This window comes from Pterocles gutturalis, unplaced genomic scaffold, assembly GCF_000699245.1.
Source record: "Pterocles gutturalis isolate BGI_N339 unplaced genomic scaffold, ASM69924v1 scaffold18970, whole genome shotgun sequence".
NCBI classification, from domain to species: domain Eukaryota; kingdom Metazoa; phylum Chordata; class Aves; order Pterocliformes; family Pteroclidae; genus Pterocles; species Pterocles gutturalis.
The window spans coordinates 34,807-57,915 of NW_010143876.1; the positions used below are offsets into that span (position 1 = coordinate 34,807).

The 23,109-nt window shown below is 42.5% G+C and overlaps 1 protein-coding gene across 1 annotated transcript in view; it reads left to right on the top strand.

Moving 5' to 3' along the window:
* LOC104457442 (short transient receptor potential channel 5) overlaps positions 1-23,109 on the top strand; it is a 61,639-nt gene that overhangs the window by 5,074 nt on the left and 33,456 nt on the right. Inside the window, exon 2 of the mRNA XM_010084916.1 lies at positions 11,121-11,642. Coding sequence (XP_010083218.1) covers positions 11,121-11,642 — 522 coding nt within the window. The remainder of the gene's footprint in view (positions 1-11,120; positions 11,643-23,109) is intronic.

The window sequence follows — 23,109 nt, forward strand, 5'->3', positions numbered from 1 at the left end:
GTGTTTCCAGACATTTTGAAGCCTGCTGAAATCAGTACAAATTTTCCCTTTGACTCAAGTGAGGTCTTCAGGAGCATTTCCTTAACAGCTTCTTGTGTGAATTCTGTGAAGTGGTCTCGGTTCTCCGCTAAACACGCATCACAGCTCGCAGGGTAGTGCTTTCAGTTCGCACAGATCTTGCATTATTTTTTGCCTTGCTACAGTGGATGTGTTTGCAGCACACCAGACACGGTCTGTGCTGACTGCTTAGGTCTCCTTCCGTTCTTTAAAAATCAGTCATCTGAATTACTACACGTTCATGGTGCAGCCATAAGCACCTTTACGGGTAGCTGTTTTCTTCACAACAATCAGAGCTGACATCAAATGTTTACATAAGGATGATAGTAGCATCTCTGGTATCTGCCAAAATTAGCAATTTGCTCATGGCAGATGGCTCGAGATTAATCTGGTTCACAGATGGGACTACAAATGCAATTCCTCAATAATGAGAATTAAAGAAAAGGGAGATCAGTATTTATGACTGTGATTCAGTTTGTTTCGATGGTTCAAAGGCCTTCTGAATCGATAAGATCTCAACAGATACCTATCCATATGTCTTCCAAAAGAAGGAGCTTTACAGAAATAAACCTGGAAGAATACTGTTGGGAAGAGGAAACTACAGAGAATAAAAGGCAAGTTTTCAGTCTTAATTGCTAATCCTCAGATACCTGCTGGTAGAAGGTACTTGATAATACTTGATAATAATAGCGAACTTAAAATTTCACCTCAAAAATCCTCTTTCATATGAGCTGATGAGTGAAAATCTGCCTTAATCTTTGTATAAATATAATAGATTAACAGCCTAGAGACAATCTTTTATGAACCAGAAATTCTATGTTGCAGTAAACCATTTTATTCTTGCCCAAATCCAGTAACTTTTTTGATATAATGTGTTTTAGCTTAATTTTCCTACTCATGTAGGGTTCTTCGTCCTGTATGCGGAGTCCAGTGCAAAGTTTAGCTCCTACCGACAGCCCTTGATTTCTGCAGACTTGCTAGATGCACAAGCTCATTGCAGTCAGCCCTGTGCCATCACTGACAGGACTTTTTAAGTCAAAAGAAGGAGATCAGTTGTCAGGTATCTCATTGCATAAAAGCTAGATTCTGCAGGCAATTAGAAAGAGAAGACTTTTGGAAGCAGCTGCTCTTCCTCATGCCCCGGCTGAAGTGTTCCTGTGGATCTGTCTCACCTGCAGGCAAAGTGCACAGAGGTACCCTGCGGCAGGACCAGAGGACCTGGGGTTTGCAGCTGTGAGAAATGTTATCCTGTCTCCAGCAGTGAAAGGCTTATGTTTCTTTTAGAATTGAAAGAGAGACGTGTGGACCTTTCAGCTAAAATTGCTAAGCCTTGCAGCACTAGCTCCTAACCTATAAGCTGAGGATGGACATGGGGAGATCACTCCCATATAGGCTGAACAAAGAAGTCTTGCTTACGTGGTGTGAGCGGATATTCGGGGTGCATGCACTCTCTTTTTCTGGAACATCATGGACAAGGCCAGTGCCAGCAAGCGAGCTTACAAAGGTGTGAAGCACCACAGAGTGATCAAAGCAAGGCCAAAGTGCAAGTGGATCCGTGTCACCCTTCTGCAGTGTTAACCATTGCAAACCAGCAGTATTTGTGTTCTTCCTGGAGTTTAAAAAGTTCTGCTAATTCAGGAAGGGGTTGCTAAACCTGGGCATCTACATCAAGGAAGCCTATACGCACAACCAGTTCTCATGGAGCTCTTGCTGGAGAGCACTGCACCAGCAAGGGTAACAGGCTGATTGGTATGACTCAGTACACATACTGTGCCCTTTGGTATGACTCAAACCAGCCATTCCCATGTTCATATGAGAGGTCTAAAGTGAAAAGGGAAGGCTGAGCCTGGTTAGAAACACTCTGAGCAAGAACAGGTTCTGAATAGAGGCAGTTGGGAAAAACTAGCCACAAGCTCTCAGTATGAAAATATTTGAAAGGCACAGTAAGGAAGAAAGATTGTGTCTGAAAACAGAAAACTAGCTGTTACTGCTCCAAAGCCTAATAGCTCTGCTAGCATCCAAGCTTTTCATTATTTTTATTGATGCAGTAATAATTCACAGCTATAGTTAACATGACTTTGACATTGGTGGCTGCCTTCGAAATGAATTCCATCTAATTAAACTAAACAACAGAGAAATCAAAGACCGCTTCAGTTAATGATTACATTTAACTGGGAATGTGTGTCCTCCCTCCCCACTGCCTTCCTCCCCAAATAATCTTAAATCTATGAGAAAGAGGTGTGAGGCAAAACAAAGAACTCGGGTGATATATCACATAGACCTAATGAGGAGCATCGGCACTAGGGCTTGCAGACGGCGGTGCCAGCTACTAGACATCTGACAGTGGCAAATAAGTCACCGGCTCCTTCTCCTGGGCCAACATAAAGTCTGTTATTAGTTCCTAGGGGAGCTGGTGGGGTCAGGCCAAGAACTGCATCACAGCATGCACAAACATGTCGTGCTTGTAATTTAACATACAGACAGGTGGAGAAGTCGGAAATGTGCTGTTATACAAGATGCTTCCCAGGCAATTATCTTTATTAATTTGTGGGAGAGATCTTAGCACTTGCCTGCATTTGGCACACTGAACAGTGTATTTTCAGTCGGGGTGATGGGTACATCAGATTCAGCTGGGTGGACTGCCTGTAACAAACTATTTGTAGGGGAAAAAGGCTCCTATTTGTGTTCCTACACACGTAAACTTTTGGTCTCTCTATAGATCTGTTAATTAAGGTGTTAAGTTCCAAAAAACTATATTTCATTACCTACCCAGCACCCATGAATGTTTACTCACCACCCTTTGCTCATAAGCCCCAATTACAGCATTAGCTGCTCCCTGACATCACACAACACTCGTGTTTGCCTCTGGTCCGTACGACTTCTGAAACCCAGACGGGGTTTTGACATGGTCATCTGGATCCATCTTCCATGGAAAGCTTCTTTGCGTGGAGAAATTGAACGTGACAAATGACAGGTTCCTCTGAAAGCAAGCTCTGGGATCTCTAAAGAACTGTGGACAGTGTGGTAGGAGTCCCCCAGTCCTTATCCAGCAGTTGAATAGAGCTGTGCTTGGGTTTGCGAAGCAGAATGGCACCTTTCTGCCTTGTTTATCCCTGGGATGGGCAGTCTTCTGGTGGCAACAAGAGGCGGGGGAAATCAAAAAGGCATTCACCGTGAACAATATTCTCCCTGCTCATCTCTGCGTTGTTAACAGCGAGGAAACGCTGTAATCCAAGGTCTGCGCTGCCATTGCCTTGGGAGAATATGTTGGAAAACCGCTGGAGCCTGCAAGAGGCTCAGGGTCATGTGCGTTAATTCATGGCAGTGCGAGAGGCTTGTGTGCCCCGCTTAAATACTCTTCAGGCAGACAGATGATGAGTTAGAGGCAGGCTCTGAAGCATGAGGAGCATGTTATTAGCTAGATGTTTTGAACTACCTAGCATTAGGAATAACAAAGGAAGTCGCCGCCTAAGTGTAGTAAAGGAAGATCACAACCACGCAGGTTTATTCTGATGTGAGACCTGCGCCTGTCTAGATTTTCATTTCTTTGTTATCACAAACTCTGGGGTCTTTTCAGAAGCCACAGTTTCTTCTGGGCTGGTATAGCAACAATGCCAAAAGCACAGCTTAAGAGTCAAAAAGGGGAAAAACGCAACCTCCTGCTTTGTGAGCATCAAGATGTGTTTTGCGCAACATCAGCCAGCACTGGGATGGCACCAGATGCAGTCACTCGCTCCTCTCTATGATGATGTCTTATGATAGAATCTGACTTTTTTTTTTTTCTCTCCAAAGGAATGTGATTGAATAGGAACACAACCCCGCCTCCCTCAAGCAACAAGCCCTCCCTTTTCAGGCCCTGTTAGCAACCTATTACCTCACCTACATTTAATGAAACAGCTCTCATCCGCACACAGTAATAAATTACAGGAAATAGGGACATTTTATGTACAAAGATGACATAAAAGGCTATAGATAGCCTGATTATTAGCCTATATTAGCACATGTTGTCCTTGTTACCACTAAGTCAGAACAGAAAATACAGAGACCAGATAAAATGAATTAAAAAGCTGGACAGCTCTTCCCTCCCTGAATAAATCCTGGAAAATATTAGAAAAAGAGTAGCTATAATAAAATAAAGATTATCTTGAAGACAGAGCCTGCAAATTTCCAGCTAACTGCGGACTGTCTTTTTTTCAGCATGCTTGGGGTCAGGGGAAAGTTTATCCATAAAATGAAAAAATATCTAAGGTGTAGCAACGTTCCAATGCTTTCAGGACTGGATTAAGTAAGCTCTTGAACAAAATTAATTTCCAAACTTAAAAACCACATTAAAAATTCTTAGGGTTTAGTCTTTATTTTTACCCAAGACAGCTGCTCCTACCACAGAGTAACTCTTAAAATGGTAATGAATAAAGGTGAAAAAATGAACAAACACCATTTTATGTTTCCAAATGGGGAAAAAACCACAGCTCCAGACATATATGAACTAGTCTGCCTGTCCAAACTTCAGGAGACAATTCAGTTTACTTTCATGTCAGCAATACTAGACTTAGACCTGAGTTGGTGTCAGAGGGTCTCAGGGAACAGATCTAGCAAGCAGCCAGGGAATCTCTGCATTTTGGTAGATCCATAACACGCTGTGAGCCAGGTTCTGATGTCACGTACACCACCTTTCCTCTAGGAGCTTCATTCATGTCTAGCTTTGTAAGTTTCAAACTTTTGCCCCTTGTTTGTTTTAACTGGACATGGGTCATTATTCAGCCAGCTCCAGGCTATGTATGATAAAACCAAGCTTCATTTGATAATTGGTCATATCATAGAGATAATGTGACATAACAAGTAAGTTGTGACTACAATGAACTCCTCAACCATTCTGACACAGATGAGAAGTCGTAACCAGGAGAGGGTGCACTTGCTCAGGGCACAACACTGCTCCTATTTCTCTAAATAACGGTAAGAATTCACTGGCCCCTCTTCCTGCTGGATTCAGTAGTTCTTCACTGGAGAAAGACACAGGAATTCAGGGCAAAGCAGACCTCAAGACTGCACTTCATTTAAATACAAGAGGTTCAAACACAAGCTAAACCTTTAACAGCATCCCTCTGCGACTTGGAGAATCAACTCCACGCTGACTGCACTCTTTCTTCATTTCATCAAGTGCCTCATCTTATTTCCTCCACCCGCATCAGAAAGGGAGAGTGGCTCAGAGGAGAGAGTGCTCTGTCTGGAATAAGTTCCCTATTTGCAAAATCCTTTCCTTCTCAAGGCTTCTCTCTTTTTTAATCCCCAACAAAAGAGAAGTTACTGTGTAGCATCAGCCACGAATGGTGACATCTTTTGACAATCTTTCTGGCTCTGCTGCATTTCCTAAACACATGGCTGAACACAACAAGCTCTGATGCAGTTCTGCCACTGACAAATGCACTGGGTTTCAGGTTAGCTCTGAAAACTAATCCCTTGAGTTTATCTCCATTTTTAAACACATGGATAAGAAGCCAAATTAAAACTTAAAGAATCTAGAGCAGACGTATCTGTATTTTGCTTTTGATTATTGGTTGCAGAGAAAAAAGTTTGGTCATACAGGTATCACAAACCTAATTTTCACATGATTTCAGTAGTAATGCCTATGTCATGCTATTTTTTATTCCAAAAATACTTATTTCAATGTGAATATGTACCATCTGGTAACCTTGTATCAGCGTTTGGGTTGCTACAAGGCACTAAAAGGTACTTTTTTTTCTCTGTTTTGCAGTATCAGGCTGGGGGGCAGAGACTTTATTTGGCTTTAGAGGCACCTAAGTCACTGTGCAGATTTTAGACCAGAAGGAGCCTTTTCTCCAGCCAGATATTCTGGGACAGCTGTATTGAAATTACTGCAATACTTCAACAACAACAACAGCAGCAGAGCTTGCCCAAAAGCACATCTACAACCACGTGTGCTTCATGCCAGAGTTACAAACTTGTTCATAACCAGTACAAAAGCCCCTAAAGTACATTGCTTTTTTTGTTATCAATTTGTGTTGTTCCTTATATTTCATTATCCAAATTACATTATTTCATTCAATGAATTGCTCTTTAGAGAAAACCCAACCTCCCTAATTAATAGAGATACTGTCATCACTCTGACACAAGATGTCTCTCAAGGCAGCTCTGATTAAGGTACTCAGTTACTGAAACCTGCACCACTGCTTCACCTAAAAATGTATGCCTAAATTTATAGAAGCACATGACATTTTTCTGGTGTCCTACATAAGGAAACAAATGCCCATGGGGTTCTGTCAATTAAAGCATTTGTTTATGGGTTTAGCAGTATTCAACTGGTCATACCAGTCACAGTACGTATTTTTTTTAAGACTCTTTTGCTGGTAACATGGCTGATCTGCAGTCTAGCAACACTGGCTCTGTTTCATTCTCTATTTATAGAGCTGCAGCTAGAAGTACCACAGGACTGCAATTCTGAACAAAATCACAGTCGCTGCTAAAGCTCCTTTGACCGCTGAGCCTTGTGTTAAATTGATGTAGTACAAAATCTTCTAAGAAGGACAGAAATCGGCTGTGCCTGTTACCATGCTTGTAGATGGCATATACACTTCCTCCAGAGGGCTGCATGTGGAAAACCAGACTAGAAATAGGAAATTCTTGCTCAATAAGTTACCCAAGTATCCATTTTTTTAAGTGTTATATTTGACATTTTCCAGTGAGGTTGCCCGAGTTTGTTTTATTTAGTAAAACATTGTTTTGGCAACTGGAAAATGTTTTATAACATATAGTTGTATCAAAAAGTTATGCAAGCTGAAAATAATGCAGATTAACATATTATGCAGTTTGTCATGGTTGTACTTACAATTTATTACACCGGCCCAGGTGAGGTGCTAGCACATGGAATGGAGATGGCTTGAAAATGTGGCAGTTCCACCTGTAACAGGTAAAAGTATTATTAGTCATTTGCAAACAAAAGCAGCAGTGTTCTCAATGCCAGACAGGGTGTGTATTTAGACTGTCTCTGACCCAAGAAGTTCACAATTAGAGATTAACAGAACTAAGAACATGAAGGATTTTGTGGTTAGGCTTTGGTTCACTTTCTAGATATTTTCAGCTCAGGTTTGAAGCACTGAAGGGTTGTCTGAGGAGACTGCAGCTGTGAGGACCAGTAAAGGTGAACACTGAGGAGAGACGTGAACGTGAGACGAGTACCAGACCATAATCAGGAGGAGTGTCAGCATAGAGGGGCAGAAAACTGTAAGATGCAGAGACAGAAACAGGAAAAACCACCCTCAGTCATTAGACAGAGCCAGGCTCTTTCTTCAGAGTTCAAGATTTTGCTCTTGGATGGCAAGTCTTTGCTGCAGAACAGCTTTTTTCATCTAGTTGTCCTTTGTTATATGCATAGGTAGATGCTGTAGAAACGCAATATCTTTGCTTTGAAATCTTCCAGTGTTTAAACCTGAATATTAGCTTCTACAGTCTGTAAAGGGTAAAAGATGAATTCATGTTAGTCTTTTGATTTGGCTGAGGAGCATGCTTTTGAGGTGTATCTCCTTAACCTCCCCATCTACTGCTCTTTGGGTCACATTGCTGAGCAGTCTCAGAGCACTTGACCTGGGTTGCTTTTACACAACACTAAACCGAAGGACATGCTCCAGGGGCACTCAGATATCAGACTAGATTAAGTCCGAAGTAGAACTCCTAAAAGATCTACAAGGCCATCGTGCCTTCAGTGCTAGGTTTTACTTGCTCTGTAGTTCTGCTCCTTGTTCACTGTGCTAGTTACTGACATACGCAGAGATTCTTGCTCTTCCTACCCAGAGCTCCTTTCCAGCAGGGCGCTATTTTCTGGAAAACTTGTTTTTCTGTTCAGAGGAGAGTTTAGCTATACTGAACAGTGCTTTTATGCAAGCTAATCCTCCGTTTTCTTCTCTAGTGAATTAAGCTTGTTCCCTGCCCACCACCGCTCCAGCTTTTTTTAAATAAAGGAGATTTTTCACTCACTGCTGTATCATTCAGAGAAGCAGAGGTACAGTGGTAAGCAGCCTAACTTTATGAGGATTAAGTCTAGAAAGATGGTAACAGGCATTCAGTCACTTGTTGTTAATGGCAGTATTAATTTCTTAAGCGAACATTACCAAGATGAAATACTCCTATGTGAGTAGCAACAATAAGGTTCTGAAGGACTCAGCTTAACAGCTTGTGTCAGGTGATGAGGTTAATGGAAAAGAATTTGTTATTCAGGTCACTTAATGAAAACAACCTTGGAAGAGCTTAGCAGAGCCCTTGGGGTAGAATAATTTATTCCTCTTCTGCCTCCATCACTGTAAGTTAACCCAAGACATAGAAGAAGCAGATCTAAACATGAACTCAACCCATCCGAGTAGCGCAGGAGGAATATCAGCAATTACAACGTGCTGTTGTAATCTCTGCCAGCCCTCCAGTGATTATACAGAGAATACAGCCTGCAGAGCAAAGGCTGGCTTTGCACAGCCCCATCTCTAAAACAAGACAGTTGGTTAAAATGCAGGTTATCAAAACACTGCGCAAGAAGACAAGAAAAATATTCACCACAAGACATATAATTTTTAGCCAATATATGGTCTTTGGATCAGCTAGGTGTAGAAAAGAGAGAAACCGCAGCAGCCACCGGTCGCACTGCTACTGGTCTGTGTTTTGGTGGTTTGTTTTGCTGCTCAGCTATGATCAGAGCTAAGCTCCAGCTCCTGTGATTTGAGGCCTTACACTGATCTGCTCCCAGACCCCAGGGAGCCCCTGTGTCTCTGCACCACCATTTCCCTTCTTATCCCTTCATTAAAAGTGCTGTGAGCTGCCCAGGAAAACACACCTTCCCCACAGCCACTGCCCAAGTGCTAATGAGGGACTGCTCCCTTTTTGGGGTGAGGGCTTGTGATATGAGCCAGAATAAGGGATGAGAGATCACTTGATAGATACCCCGATTTGATCCCAAACCTTGGGACCACCATTTGAGAGCCCTAGATCCCGATTTAGAAAACCTCAGGAGAAGCAGGCAAGATTAGCACTATCCCCACCTGTAATGCTACTCCCTTGTCTGCAAGCGCCTGTTTTCTCATATTCCGAGCAACATGAATACCTCATCTGTGTAGAGCTGAAAATCCTTTTCGCAGCCTTGGGTACAATAACTTCCATGTAGAAAAACAAGATTAAACTTGACAGTAATAGGAGTGATAGAGGGGGAAAGCGTTCTTCCTTTGAGACAGAGGCTCTGAATACAGCAGCCAGTGACTGGCTGAAAAAGGAGGGGAAGAAAGATAAATGCAGTTATTCAAGCATCAGGGCTTAAAAAAAATGCTTCTAAGAGAGAGAAAAAAGAAAAACCTACACCTTTCACTTGACATTTAACAATCTACCTAAACAAGCTAAGCAAAGGAAAAGAAAGTCAAAGACCTTACAAAGAGAGCTGCTTTCAGCTCTTTGTTACTAGATATCTTAAAATACATTTTTCCAACCTTGCTAAGAGACACCAAGCCCTCTACGACCCACAGCAAATCCTCACCAGCATTTTCTCTTCTTCCCCATGAACCACATTTATAGGCTCCCTCCTGGCTGCCCCTGCAGGGACCAGCCTTGTTAGCAAAGCCTCTTTACACCTGTGTGTCTGTAGGCTGCCAGAGATTTAACTCCTCACGCGCTGCATCCAGGGCAGCAGACTTGTATTATTCCCAAAACTACCTCCAACCACCCAGCGAGCTCTGCTCTGGTAAATGACCCTGAATCCCAGTGTGGTGCCGGCCTTTGGGAGAGTGTTGTGTATTCTGAGCAGGCTCTGTCCTGCCGTCGCGGCTGGGTTATGGAGAGGTTTATCAATCAACTACAACCCAGGAGTCTTTAGCTCTTTAGTGCTACAGAGGCACTTAACTCCCAGGGAACTCAGATTGAGCAAACCAGCCTTAGGTGTATCCTACAGAAGGGTTTCTAACTGGTTACTTCATGCTACTTCTTTATCGCTGCTTTACTTTTGGATTTCTACAGCCTGAGTAATGTTTCCTGTCATTAGGACTCTTTGACAATAGTTTCTCTGAAACGCCTTTGACATTTGCAAGGGGAAAGAGGCCTACTGTTCACCAAAACCTGCAATCACCCCTGGAGCAGCGGGATGCCAACTGCCAGGGCCAGAGCGGTGGGCACACGAAGTACAGTATGCTTGAGTAGTGATTAACACACAACAAAGAGAGCTGCCTGCGCTGCAAATGGAAACACACTGCGTGCTGGGGATGTAAGAGCGTTTTGGTCTAATTTTGCACTCTGCATATAGTAATAAGACACAACAGGGTGTGCATTAAGCTCATCTTTTGAGAAGTGCAACAGTAGCTGAATAATGCACACCCTGGAGTGTCTTATTTGTAGTGGACTATGGCTCATTAATTTTACATTTACATTTTTTCAAACCTATTAAAAAAAAACAAAACAAATCTGTTCTGAGGGCAGTTATGTAATGTATCCTTCCACTGAAAAGTATTTTCAAATAAAAACAGTAGGGAAACGGTGAGGAAGAGCTTTGCTCAACTGCAGACCAGTGTTTGGTTTGGTTTGTGCAGGGCCTGCTACCAGCAGGTTCTTGGTCTGCTACTGCAGATACATAATACAAATAATGATAGTTACAGAAATCTACTTAGTGTTCACTCTTTTCCAGACTTTCTTTTTGTGTCATTACCTGGGCCTTTTGGCTTCCTTTTTTTCCAACAAAAGTCCACTGTGTGGTGTATGAACCAATACCCACTTCAGAACAGGTTCACATGTAAAGCACTCAGGTGGGGATGAGACTGACTTTCACATCAGACTGGGAACTCGGTGGTCACCGGTTCCTGCTCTGGAGGCAGACAGGCGCGATTTGGGGGAAGATGGTTTTGCCACTGTAGCAGTGTGTGTGTGTGTGTGTGTGTGTGTGTGTGTGCATGGGTACAACAGGATTTAATGAACAGAGGGTGTTATAAAAACTCTGTTTTGTTATGAAATTACTTCAAAAATATGAAGGAGGGATATCTGATTTCTGCTGCTCCACATGAAATATGACTATGGTTTATCCCTTTACATAGGTTCCAACTTTGATGATGGATACACAGTTTTCAGAATTCACTCCAGATATCACCCCAATAATGCTGGCGGCTCATACCAACAACTATGAAATTATCAAACTGCTTGTCCAAAGACGGGTAACAATTCCACGCCCACACCAGATCAGATGCAACTGTGTGGAATGTGTCTCCAGTTTGGAGGTGGACAGCCTGAGGCATTCCAGGTCAAGGCTGAACATCTACAAAGCCTTAGCCAGCCCTTCGTTGATTGCCTTATCAAGCGAGGACCCCATCTTGACGGCCTTCCGACTGGGCTGGGAGCTGAAGGAGCTCAGCAAAGTGGAAAATGAGTTCAAGGCTGAATATGAAGAGCTTTCACAGCAGTGCAAGCGTTTTGCTAAGGACCTTTTGGATCAAGCGCGGAGTTCCCGAGAACTGGAGATCATTCTCAATCACAGAGATGATCAAAGTGAAGAGCTGGATCCCCAAAAATGTCATGATTTGGCAAAGCTAAAGGTAGCAATAAAGTATCACCAGAAAGAGGTAAGAGTCATCTAAATGTGAAGGTGTGTGAAGGTTTCACGTGTTGGGTAAAATGCTTCATTCCTCTAGTCTCTGTGGGTTTGTTCAGGGTTGCTGGCTGAGAGGCAGCAGGGGTGAGTTTGGACTGAGTGGAGAATCACGTGCAGATGGGTTAGTCACAAACCAGGAGGTTCAGCGCACCTTGGTGACAGTGTGAATCTGATGACAGTTGAGGGCAACACGACTGGGACTTGCTGCAGTGGGTTATGCCTTCTATGGCACAGACACTTTCTGTTTCAAAGCTAGTTGAATCCCATTTCATTGTAACCCATCCCCCTGCAAAGAACAGTGTTCAGGAATTTCCAGGTTTGTTAGTTCCGAAAGCTTTTCCCAGTAGCTGCTTTTATACAGGAACCAAAAGCTGGAAGGGGTTGCCTGGCTCATGAAGGTCTTGACTGCAGGAAATAATACAGCATACAATTCACTTCCTCCAGCCACCAAAGACTTCCTAGCACCCATTCAACACTAACTCATAAGAGCCAGAAAAACAACAGCAGCCAAAGAGAGCAGGAGAGATCCAGAGCACTCTCTCTGTCCCAGGTCTCCATGGTACCAGCAATTTTGTTAGGTGAAAATGTTCACGTCATGCTGCAAGTGGATCACATCATGCAAATACTTCTTCACACCTGAGACACCTCAGGTTGATTCTTGCTCCTTGATTCGTCTGTTTTGGAAACTGAGAAGCAATTCCCAGAAATTCAAACTCTTGCCCGTAGTACCAGAAGGGAAAGACTTACTTCAGCTGAAGGGCACAGAGCCTTTCAGAAGCCCTGCAAATCTAGAGGTTTGTAAGTTGGTTCGATAAAGGCCATGAACCCAAGGAGAAATGCTGACAACAGTTTCATTAGTTGGCTCTGGATTGTCTTTCTCTTTCCAAACCTGGACAGAAATTCGTAGATGATGCATTACTGCTGGCCAGTGATGTTCCAGGTTATCTGAAGGAGGAATTTAGCTTGCTTGGTTGAGGAATTGAATTGCAATTATTACATTCTTCTGTGTCCGGAGGGTGACAGGAGTGTCCGAAAAGCCTGCCACATTACTGTTTTCACTGTCTTCCCCACATCTGACACTTTGGTTTATGCATTGACCCAGATGAGGACAGCCTGATGATACATTCCTCCTCCCGTAATGGCTGCTCATGTCATCCAAGGTAAAATAGTCAAGAAGTGAAAGATGCTGATTTTCCTTTCTTCCCTTTGGTCTGTTATGCCTCCTGAGTACCAGCCCCTTGATACAACAAGCCGGAGCTGAAGCCTGAAGCTTCCTGGGATCTATCCCATGGTCACTTACTGCTCTTGCTGGGCTACTCCAGGGAAGTGTCAGCAAGGCTCCCTGGCTTCATGTCAGGCTGTGGTTTTTACTCTAGCTGACAGGGTTAGGTGACACTGTAAGTGCTTGAGGGACATGAACAAGTAGAGAAGAATTAGTCTGGAGAAGTGTAATGCAGTATATTAGGTCAAATGTTCCTTGAATCTAAGACGGCCAGAAACTCTACTTCTGTTTTTTTACTGGCCTGAGAGCCCCAAAGCTGCAGCCACACACCCCCTCAGCAGCCAGGACACCGCTGGCACTGCCGATCTCGATGTCTTGTCACAGTCCAGACTCACTATTGACACCCAAGCACAAATCTGTGACTACCCCTTATCTCGTGTTGACATTAAGAAGTCTGAAGGAGTTCAGTGTATTTGAAATGTAGTACTGAACTGTCCTGAAGCTCTTTTATCCTAAAGTAACACATTTTTAATCTTTGCTTGCTTGCTTGACAGTTTTCATCTCTATTTTTGTGGCATACCAGACTGAATTCCAAGCATATAGACAAGTTCCATGTTTTGTGACATATTCATGACAATTCCAGCACATAAATGACAGCAAACGAGCATGAGCTCTGTGTTGCCAGCAGGTGGGAGAGAATGAATGAGTCTGGGAAACCAGCACTACTGAAGCCCCTCATCCTACCTGGTTATTCACAAATAACCTGATGCATCCTGCAGGATGGTGTTTGTATGCAAGAAAATATTGCAGTAGTTTTCTTATCATAATAATTAGTTCCATACAAAATGCCAACCAAGATACAAATGTCATTGCCAGCTTCTGAAAAAAACGTGAGTACGAACATTGGTCGGAGAGACACTGAGAAATGCCTTTTAATTGTGATTGAAGAGTATCAGATGGAGAGAATTTTTGTGGAGGACAGAAAGGAAAACAGAGACCAGTTTGGTTTTGTGAAAGACAGTTCTGCAGAGAGAAACAGCAGACTTTTTAAAAGTAGATCATCTTGTTCTGATGAAGCTTTTTATGTCTTAACATTATATGGGATTGGATTGGATTGGATTGGCTTGGATTGGATTGGATTGGATTGGACTGGATGGAGAAGCTTGTTGTATTTTAACATTGACAAAGTTACAAGTCAAATCTTTAGTAGCCTAAGATGAAAATGCAAAGTGGACCTTAGTTATTTTCTGGGGCTGTAAATTGTTACCGCGGTTGTTAGTTCTTTATATTCGGCATAAAGAATGTGCAATCTCACGTTGATTTTAGACTAATTGCTAGACAAATGAAATAAAATGCAAAATTTCCCCCCAAATATGAAATTATTCAATTTTGGCTTAATCAGGCAGATGTGTTCAACTTCAAGATTCCTTCTAGAGAAGTTGTTAAGAGGGCAGGATTTGATAGTTGTGATCGCTGTTTGCGTGGCAGTCACAAAATATTAGAAAAAAACGAGGACAGCTCTAGTACCCTGCGAAACCAAACAAGTTCGATCCAGCACAGACATGTCAGCTCTCTCCAAGTCCACTTTCAAAAATAAATTATTTTCAGAGGATCATGGGAATTCATGGTCTAAGAGACAAGTAGGCTTTTGATGAATGTTCTGTAGTGTATAACGTTTGTCATCATATTATTACTTTTCAATTTCTTTTATTCATGACTAATTCTGGAAGGAGAAAGGTGCTGAAGACTTAATACAAAAAGGCACAGCTCAGCTGTTGAGGATCAATCTTCGCTATACTCTTCTGGCACAAAATTAGCTCTGCGTTTGTTAATTTGCTTGCATTTCTAAGAAAAGATGGGGAAAAGTCATCTCTTAGGATCTTGCCAGTCACGTAAAGCACAGTTGTATGTACAGTGTGCCATGCCTGTATCAGAGAATCAGAGCACAGCCTGAATGCAAATATAATTTTTATGTCCTTCGAGGTTTTTTTTCATTGCCAAAATAAGGTAAAGCAACCATGACGTAGGAGTGAATCAGGTCTAAAAGGGTCTTTCTCCTTGTATTCTGCTAAGCCACGAGAACAGCGATACACATTCAGCCTGTTCCTGCTCTCCTGCTCCCCAGCACAGGTCACTCATATCTTCAAAATGAAGTGAAGCATCACAGCCATGGGGTTTTAGTGCTCTGCAGTTTTCTGGTAATGGTAGTTGCAGATGGCTGTGCAGGTTTAGTTTATAAATCTGTAGGAAACATACACAATGCAAGGCCCTCAGAAAAAAAAAAAATTACCTATGACTATATTGCTGAGCACTTTCACTGAATTAGATCAAAGGAGTGTATGAAATTCCCTCTCAGAAACCTTAACCATAGCCTCTCTTACTGTACTCTAAATCAGCGGCAGGAAAGCAGAGAAGTAGAATTGTTTGCTTTTCTAGTTTAAAACCAGGGACTTTGCTGTTCTCTCTTTAGGATGAAGACTGAAAAGTTTTAGCTCTTTTTTTCCAAGACATTTACATAGACGAGTACCTCCTGAGATACAGTACTGGAGTGACTGAATTATCATTCCTGCCATGCCACATATTTTTTCAGCTGTGTCTTGACTCTTGTCAACTGCGTGGCTGCAGTTAGAAGCACAGCATCATTCTCCAGGGATTATGCATAAACCTGGCAAATTTCTGAGGGCACTTCAGTTAGTGTATAAAAAGAGCTTTTAAAAATATCAGAGACGCATGAAAAATGAAGTGCGAGGTCTGTGAAAATCAAAGCTCATCTACTGCACCTTGTTTACCTATTTTGAAAACCATTCAGGTATCTTGATGGATAGCCACAGATCCTTCTTCACTTGCAGGCAGTGCTAAGTTATTCTCCTGTGGTTTTGTCTGTTTTCTTGCCACACTGCCTGGAGGTATAATGATACAGGGCTGAATATTTGTATTGTGCTCTTTAAAGGCACAATAAAAAGCTAGCTTTTCGGTGAGATTGCACAGCTCACAAGATTAATAAACAGCCTTTTACTTTCAGGTTTCTAGAATGAAATCATACCATGTCATGAAAAGATCTTTATTAGGACTGGATGGGGGAAGCAGAGCTGCTCCTTGTGGAAGCTTTTTTCCTTTCTAGTGACCTGGAACATCCGTATCCCTTACGGCATTAGACGGTGAGGATGGTGCGGTTACGCTACTGCCAGATCTATCCTCCACCACAAACCTGGATGTAAGTTTAGGGATTTCTAAAGCACCGAAGGTCCAAATGTCACCTTTCATTTTCCAACAGCACTCATTCATTCATTCGTTATTGTATGCAGCAAAGTTACCATCTGATGTGTGAACAGTGGCCTGTGCTAAATGAAGCTGGTTTTTCTCTCAGGCTCAATCCCAGCAGGCAGATGCCCACATCACAAAATCTTCCGTGCACGTGGTACTAACTCAGCTGTCATCAGCAGTCTCAGCGGCAGGACTTTGGGGTGGCAGGTGGGGAAATTCATCTGCATTTGTACCCTTAAAACAGTCCTTCCTGGTGGGGCAGGGGAGTGAGTGGTCCATATCTTGGGGCTCCTACTCTATGGGTTTGTGCAGGTCCCAGATCTATTTGTTCAGTTTTGGAAATTAGCACAGAAATTTAACCCGTACAGCTGCATTGTGTTAGAAAAATTAGGACAAGTGGCATTTAAGTGTAACTTCTCTCCAAACTCAGAAGAAGAAATATTCAGAGAGCTGATGGTTCATCAGCTTGACAAAGTGGACTTGAATGTTTATTTGAAGGAACAGTATTATTTGGTATATTATTCACGTAACACCAGAATGTTCTAACTTGATGAAGGTTAGCCACATATTGCAGCTGTCACACAACAGAGCTGCTGAAGACTATCTTCTGACAGCAAAATCGTCTCTGACTAATCTTGCCATGCACAAATTTGAAAAAAAACCAACCCATAAGACCAGTATGTCAGTCAAGGACAAGGACTCTGCTTGTGTCAGTGCAACATGTAGCAGGCAGTAAATGCCTGGATCGTTCTTTAAGTCATTTTTGGTGTCTTGTGCCCCTGACTTAAAAGATCTCTTGGACAAAGACAGGAAATATTTGAAAGCTGGAGGGATTGCCACTGTTTTGAGAATATTCAAGAATGATTTAGTGAGTTCGTCAGTTCCCTTAACTTCATGTATCCCATCAGTCTTCCTGCCAGCAAGAGAAGAGGCTTGGGAAGCCAGAGTCAAAGTACAGGGCATGATTGATTTGCTTTCTATAGACAACAGAAACTGGAAAGGAGAAGTGACACCCTGTGTGTAGTGTAAGCCAAGCTTTCAGTCTGAAGGTCTAGAGTGCCTTTCAGAGTCAGCTTTGCACCAGCAGTGAAGAGCATATCATGTTATTTCATTCTTCACTCTGAACGACACCCTAAAGAATAAACTCTGTGGAAAAAATATTGCTGTGCATTCTCCCTTTTGGATATAGAAGTGGTCACTGTTATTTCTCTGATTTCTGTGAATTTCAGCTTTACTTCTGTCTCCTAGGGAAGAGTGTTATGAAACTATAGAGAAAACCTGAGATTCCACTCCCCTTACCCCTTGTATGTATACATCCCATCCATCATCATCCAGCTGAGCCATTCAGGTGTCTCATGATTGAGAACAGTTACCTCATCGCCCTTCACTCCAAGAAAAGTGAGATGGATAGATGGGTTAATCATAACCCCCCCCAACCCGAGATCTTGTGCAGAATGGCATTTCAAAGCTGTGACTGCAGTTTGTGTGTTCTTATTCTTTCTCTACAAAGCCCGGCTGGCTGAGTAAACATCCTTCAGCAAAGCATATATCCTCCTCAGCCTACGAAGGTGATATTAGTCAGAAGCAGAGGTAGCCTTTAGAGGTTCCCAAGAACATGAGAAGTGTTTACAGTATGCTGCTCTGTTCTTTCCTGGATATTGGAGTAAATTTACTCACTCGGGAGAAGCTAAGGTAGGAAGAAAAAAGAAACCACAATTAAATAGTTTCAGCATAGATATTTCTCAGGTCAGAAAGGAAGCAATGAAAACTATTTTTAGAGCTTTTTATTAACACCAATAGGGTAAAGTAGGTATGTATTTTAAAATACTTGTGAATTACTTTTAAAATTCTCATGTTTGCTTTACTTATCACATATTATTTAATGTAAATGTTAGAAATTCACTAGGGAGAGTAAGCCCAGGCTTTTACTTGAAAGTCAATACCTTCTCCACCTCAGCTAACGCCTGTGAGAGCTCCGGTATTCGTTTGCAAGATCTGTAACTCTTGAAGTGCTGCCTGCAAGAGGACTTAGGAAAATCTGCAAGATTTGTCTCTGAACAGCTTTTAGCCTGAGTGTTTTTTCAGTGCTTCTGTAGGATGTGTCCAATATCCCCTGCTCAGCTCTTGGGAACCAGTTAGTGAATTAACTGACCCTCTCTCTGGGGTTTATCGCTCATATTCAGCACTCGCTTATACTGCAGCACTCTGCCTTTGGGAACCCGGTCTATACCTACTTCATCTTGTAACAGAGCTGTATCCTGGAATGTTTGCTGAAATACATCCTAAAGGAATTTATTTATCAGCTGTAGTCTGCTGTCTGCTCAAATAAATGCTGAAGTTTTGCTTACGTCTGGACTCTTGCGCAGGGTCTGACCCAGATGAACCGTGTGCTGGTGGGGTGTTTGCTAACGGAGGATGGCCTCCAAAAGCACCGTTTATTCAATGCAGAATTTATGCCTGCACTTAAATCCTGCTGACACAGGCCATAAATACAAACCTATAGCTAAACATACATTTCAGCACTCTGAGTAGAGATGGATTTCATTTCAGGCTCAAATACTTTGTTAATTGCTTCTGCCATAGGTGGTACCCAGGATTTGCAAGCCTCTACCTTTGTCCTGGAATACGTGGGACCTCTTCTATTTAAATATTTAAGCCAATCCAACATAAATTTGTGAAAACTATGAATTTTGATGGAACTGTTGCAGGCTTTTAGAGATTATTCAGTCTTTTTGTCCACATTCACATCCCTGGTGAATTTCCAATTGCTACTGCTTCCACCAAGAGATGTGTTATGGGTAGGAGACCTTTAGTTAAGACTCATGTGTCGTCATCACTTAAAATATCTTAAGAATAAATTGGACAAAAATCTGTATAATTTGAGGCCATATGTTCATCTGTGGAAGATCTGGCGTTTGTTTTATTCACCGGTGGAGGGACTGAACAATTTGAGTAGGACCTGGTTTTCCTGAAGGACTCTTCCAGCTCAGGTAGTGAGCTCCTTAACGGCAGGAGTGACTGCCATTTGGCTTTGCATCAGTGCTTCGCTGTTAGTAACAGGCATGTGAGTAGCCGCTGGTTTTTTGATAGGATATTCATCCTATATTTTCCTGAGAAAAAACATATTATCTCTTGGCAGTGCCTGATGAGGAATGTGGAGTTTTAGTCCCTTTTCCCTGAGTTATACAGCCGCCCCTCCAATTTCTTTGTCTCATTTCTTCCTTTTTTTCCTGGTGCAGAAAGCACTTAATTAACAGGATGAACAACCATTAGGTGTTTACCCTCTGCAGCTCACACTTCAGCAGAATGTAAATAACTTTGCAGTCATTAACAAGGTTGAACTTTAAAAAGAAATGTGCTACAAAGAGGATTTTCTTATTCATCTCACTGTTAGCAACACTGCAAACTCCAGGAGGCTGGTATTTCTGATGTAGGATATCTGGTCTCACAGGGCTTACTGGATCCCTGCAGCAGACTTCAAATTAGGCCACAGATAGTTTCTCTCTTCTGTCTTGGGCTAATTTAGAAATGTAGCTCTCTGAGTATTGCCCACCGGAATTTCCTTTAAGAGCAATCAAACTGATACAACAACTGCATTTCCTTTCTTCCTCAGAAGATCCTGTCCCTGGTATGAAATGGAGGCAGAGCGGTTTGTCTGCTGCACTGGAAGCGTGTTGTGCTGCTACTTGGTTCTGAGCAGGAGCATCTGCAGGATTTGGGAGTGCAGGGAGACGATGGATTTTAAAAGTTCATTTGTTTGCATACGCCATTTCATGTTCCTGAAGCCAAAGTCAGAGTAAAGAGGATCACTTCATCGCACAGCGGGATCCATATGCCTGTTGACATCATGCCGGGCGTTACAGCATGTTTGGGCTATTGGACAGTGTGCTTTAGGCGACATTAAGATTTGGCATTGACTGATAAACCCAAGCCTGTGGTAGGACTGACAGCGGAGGAGGTTCCTACATCTTTATGGGAGGAAAGACATTCTAGCTAACTGATTCTGAAAATTCAAGTATGAGAGGCTGTGCTCTCCCCAGCCCATCTGCAGTTGTATTGATGGGGAGAGGGGTGCAGGGGGTAGGCACTTCTGTGCCTGGGTAGGTCACCCCTGCAAGCGACCTGGGATGAAGAGGGGCATAGACCTGCTGCTGCCAGCCCTGCCTGCCCGCACGGTGCTCGCCAGTGACGGAGGGAGACTTCAGAGACATCTCCCTTCAATCTGCTAGGGAGAGGGTGCAAGGCAGCACCTCTGCTTTCTGCTGAGTGGAGAGTGGCAATGGTATCTATCCTTTTCATGACAGAATTGGAGTCACAGAAAATCTACATTCTTTACAGGTCTAGCTAAAATATATACTTACATGAAACACTGGAGTTGTCTGGTTGTCACACAGACTGCAAAGTCTTGCTTAGTTTGTGTGAAAATCTGCCTTTCCAGAGCAAAACAGCTTTAATCGTAGAGGGCAGCAGCACAGAACAATATCCCCAGCCACAAGCCTTGCAGGTATTCACCTGCCGTGTTTCAGATGCTGTGGGATGCAGTGCTGTTGGTGAGATCTAACCCATTGAAATGAGTGCCAGACAGGGGAACTAAAGTTAATTTCATGGCTCCTATGGTACATTTGGCTCTCAGTGGTAACCTCACTGGGAGCTGATGTGGCTGACTGATAGAAGAATTCCATCCTGCTTATTAACACAGGGCTCTGCAGTTACAAATTAGTGCTTCTTCATCTGTGAAGAGCATTCACTACCACCATCCGCAGCAAGAGTACGGAAAAGAACTCCGGCAAACTCCAAACAGAAGAGCCTCTTGGCAGCCTTCACAATAATCAGAATAAACTCAGAGAGATACTGTGCTCAGCCCCTGTGATGTCTATCAGGGAGCTATTTCAGTTGCTCCCTGAGGCATTCACATCTCAGCCCATCTGTGTCTGATCCTAAATTACTTATGACTGTGAGAGATAAGGGATTTCCCCATAGATAAGGGGGGGGGGGGGGGGGGGGGGTAAAACTCCCACCCCTTCAATTACTCTCTCTTTCTCTGTTTGATATTTATATTAATGGCACAGCATGCAGAAAGCATTTAAATCCCAAGAAGTAGAATTTAAGTGGCATAAAAATACCAGTAATGATTAGATATTAAGAAAAAGACACTCTATCCAGCAGCTGCTTTTTTCCCCTTAAAAATTATCCCCTTGGTAGATGATCAGGTGACAATGAGTATGATGAACATTGAAAATGAAATTCTCTAATAGCACAATCCAGCTGCAAGCCAAATGTTACACAAAGACTCTGGCAAGACTGAAAAAAAGAAAGACAGAACATAAAAGACTTTGTATGGCAGTAGTCTCTACCTTCAAAGTGCTTCCCAACCATGACTGAGGTTGCTGATCTCACTTCTTGGAAAGGCAAAGATACTCATCCCCGTTTTCAGAAGCCAGGAGACTGAGTGCCTTGCCCACCGGTGACACAGTGGCCTTGTCCTCACCAGCAGGTACTCTGAGTTGCATCTTAGCCCCTAGTCATTAAGTATCTTCAGCTAACGACAGGTTCTGCTCAACAGGTAATGGAGAAGGAGCTCATTCTTTGGATTACCTCCCCCAGAAATGCATCTATAGGTGCTGTCTGCAGGCAGGGACAATCCCAGCACTACCACAGCCTTCACAGCATTGAATGTTTAGTTCACACGTTAGCTGAATTGCGTATAAATGGCACATTTTGGAAGCATTTCTTGTCATTAATGCAGCTGTCAGAACATTCTCCATCATGTCTGTGGGATGATGTCTTGTGCTGCTGTTTGTAAGAGTGATTGGAGGCTCCAATAATGCAGCAGTCCTTGAAAAAATGCTGGATACTGTGTTTGCTGGGTATTGGAGAAATACACTCTTGGCAAGTCATATGCTCATCCTCTCAAATAGAGAGAGAAGTTCTGGTACAGTACATCTGCCTCTGGTTCTGGACCATCTACGAAATCGGGACAATGTGCAGTTTTTAAAAATTATCACAATCTCTCCTTTTCATTGGGCAGAAACTTTAACTGATACTAACTCCTGTCACATACGGTACGTTCGTGTGAAATGATAAAAGACTGATAGACACATGCACTATTTCCATCTATAGCAAAAAAAGGTGAAAAAATCATATTTGGGACCCTATGTATGTGGAAATTGAATCAGGAAAGGCTTTGGAATAAGTAGCGTTGGAGAAGTCAACTTGCTTTTCCAGATCTCAGTTCTGTCTATTTGCAAAGTAGAAATAAGATTGTTTCCTTAACTTTATGAAGAAATTTGAAATTATGGGTGATAACAAAATTTCCACAATATTATTGCAGTTTCAGGCTACTTCACACCTAAAAGAGCTAAAGCTGAGCTTTTTCGTGCTTTTATATTCTATGTGCTTTGATTTAGCAGTATGGATCCTAGACAATCTTTAATGACTTGAGCATTGAAAATGGTTTAGTCAATGAACTTGATGGTTTAGTCTAGGTCACAACACCTAGAAGCAAAGATGAGGCCAACACTTACAGGAGTACTCAGGAAATCGCTGGTTTCTGTATTTTCAAGTTAACACAAAGTTACTGAAAAGCAATCGGTTCTTTAGGCAGCACACCAAGGGCTTAGCTGACTTCTTCATTCTCATTCAGAATTCCAGTGTTAGTTTCTACACACTGGAAATTTTGTTTTTCAGACAGCTGTAGTCCTTGCACTACTTGAGATCTCAGCTACAGTATTTACTAATTTTAAATCTGTGAGTAATTAGTTGGACTAATACAAGTTAGTAATATCCTACACTGGTAAGTGCTTAGCCTTACCTTTAAAAAAGACAGCGTTCACTGGTTTATCAGGGAGAGTTTCTTTCTGTGGTGGGCTTCAATTTCCCCTAGGCCATTTTGAGTGAGGGTGGGATGGGCTTGCTTGGAAAATTTAATGGCTTTTTCTGTTTCCATTCCCTT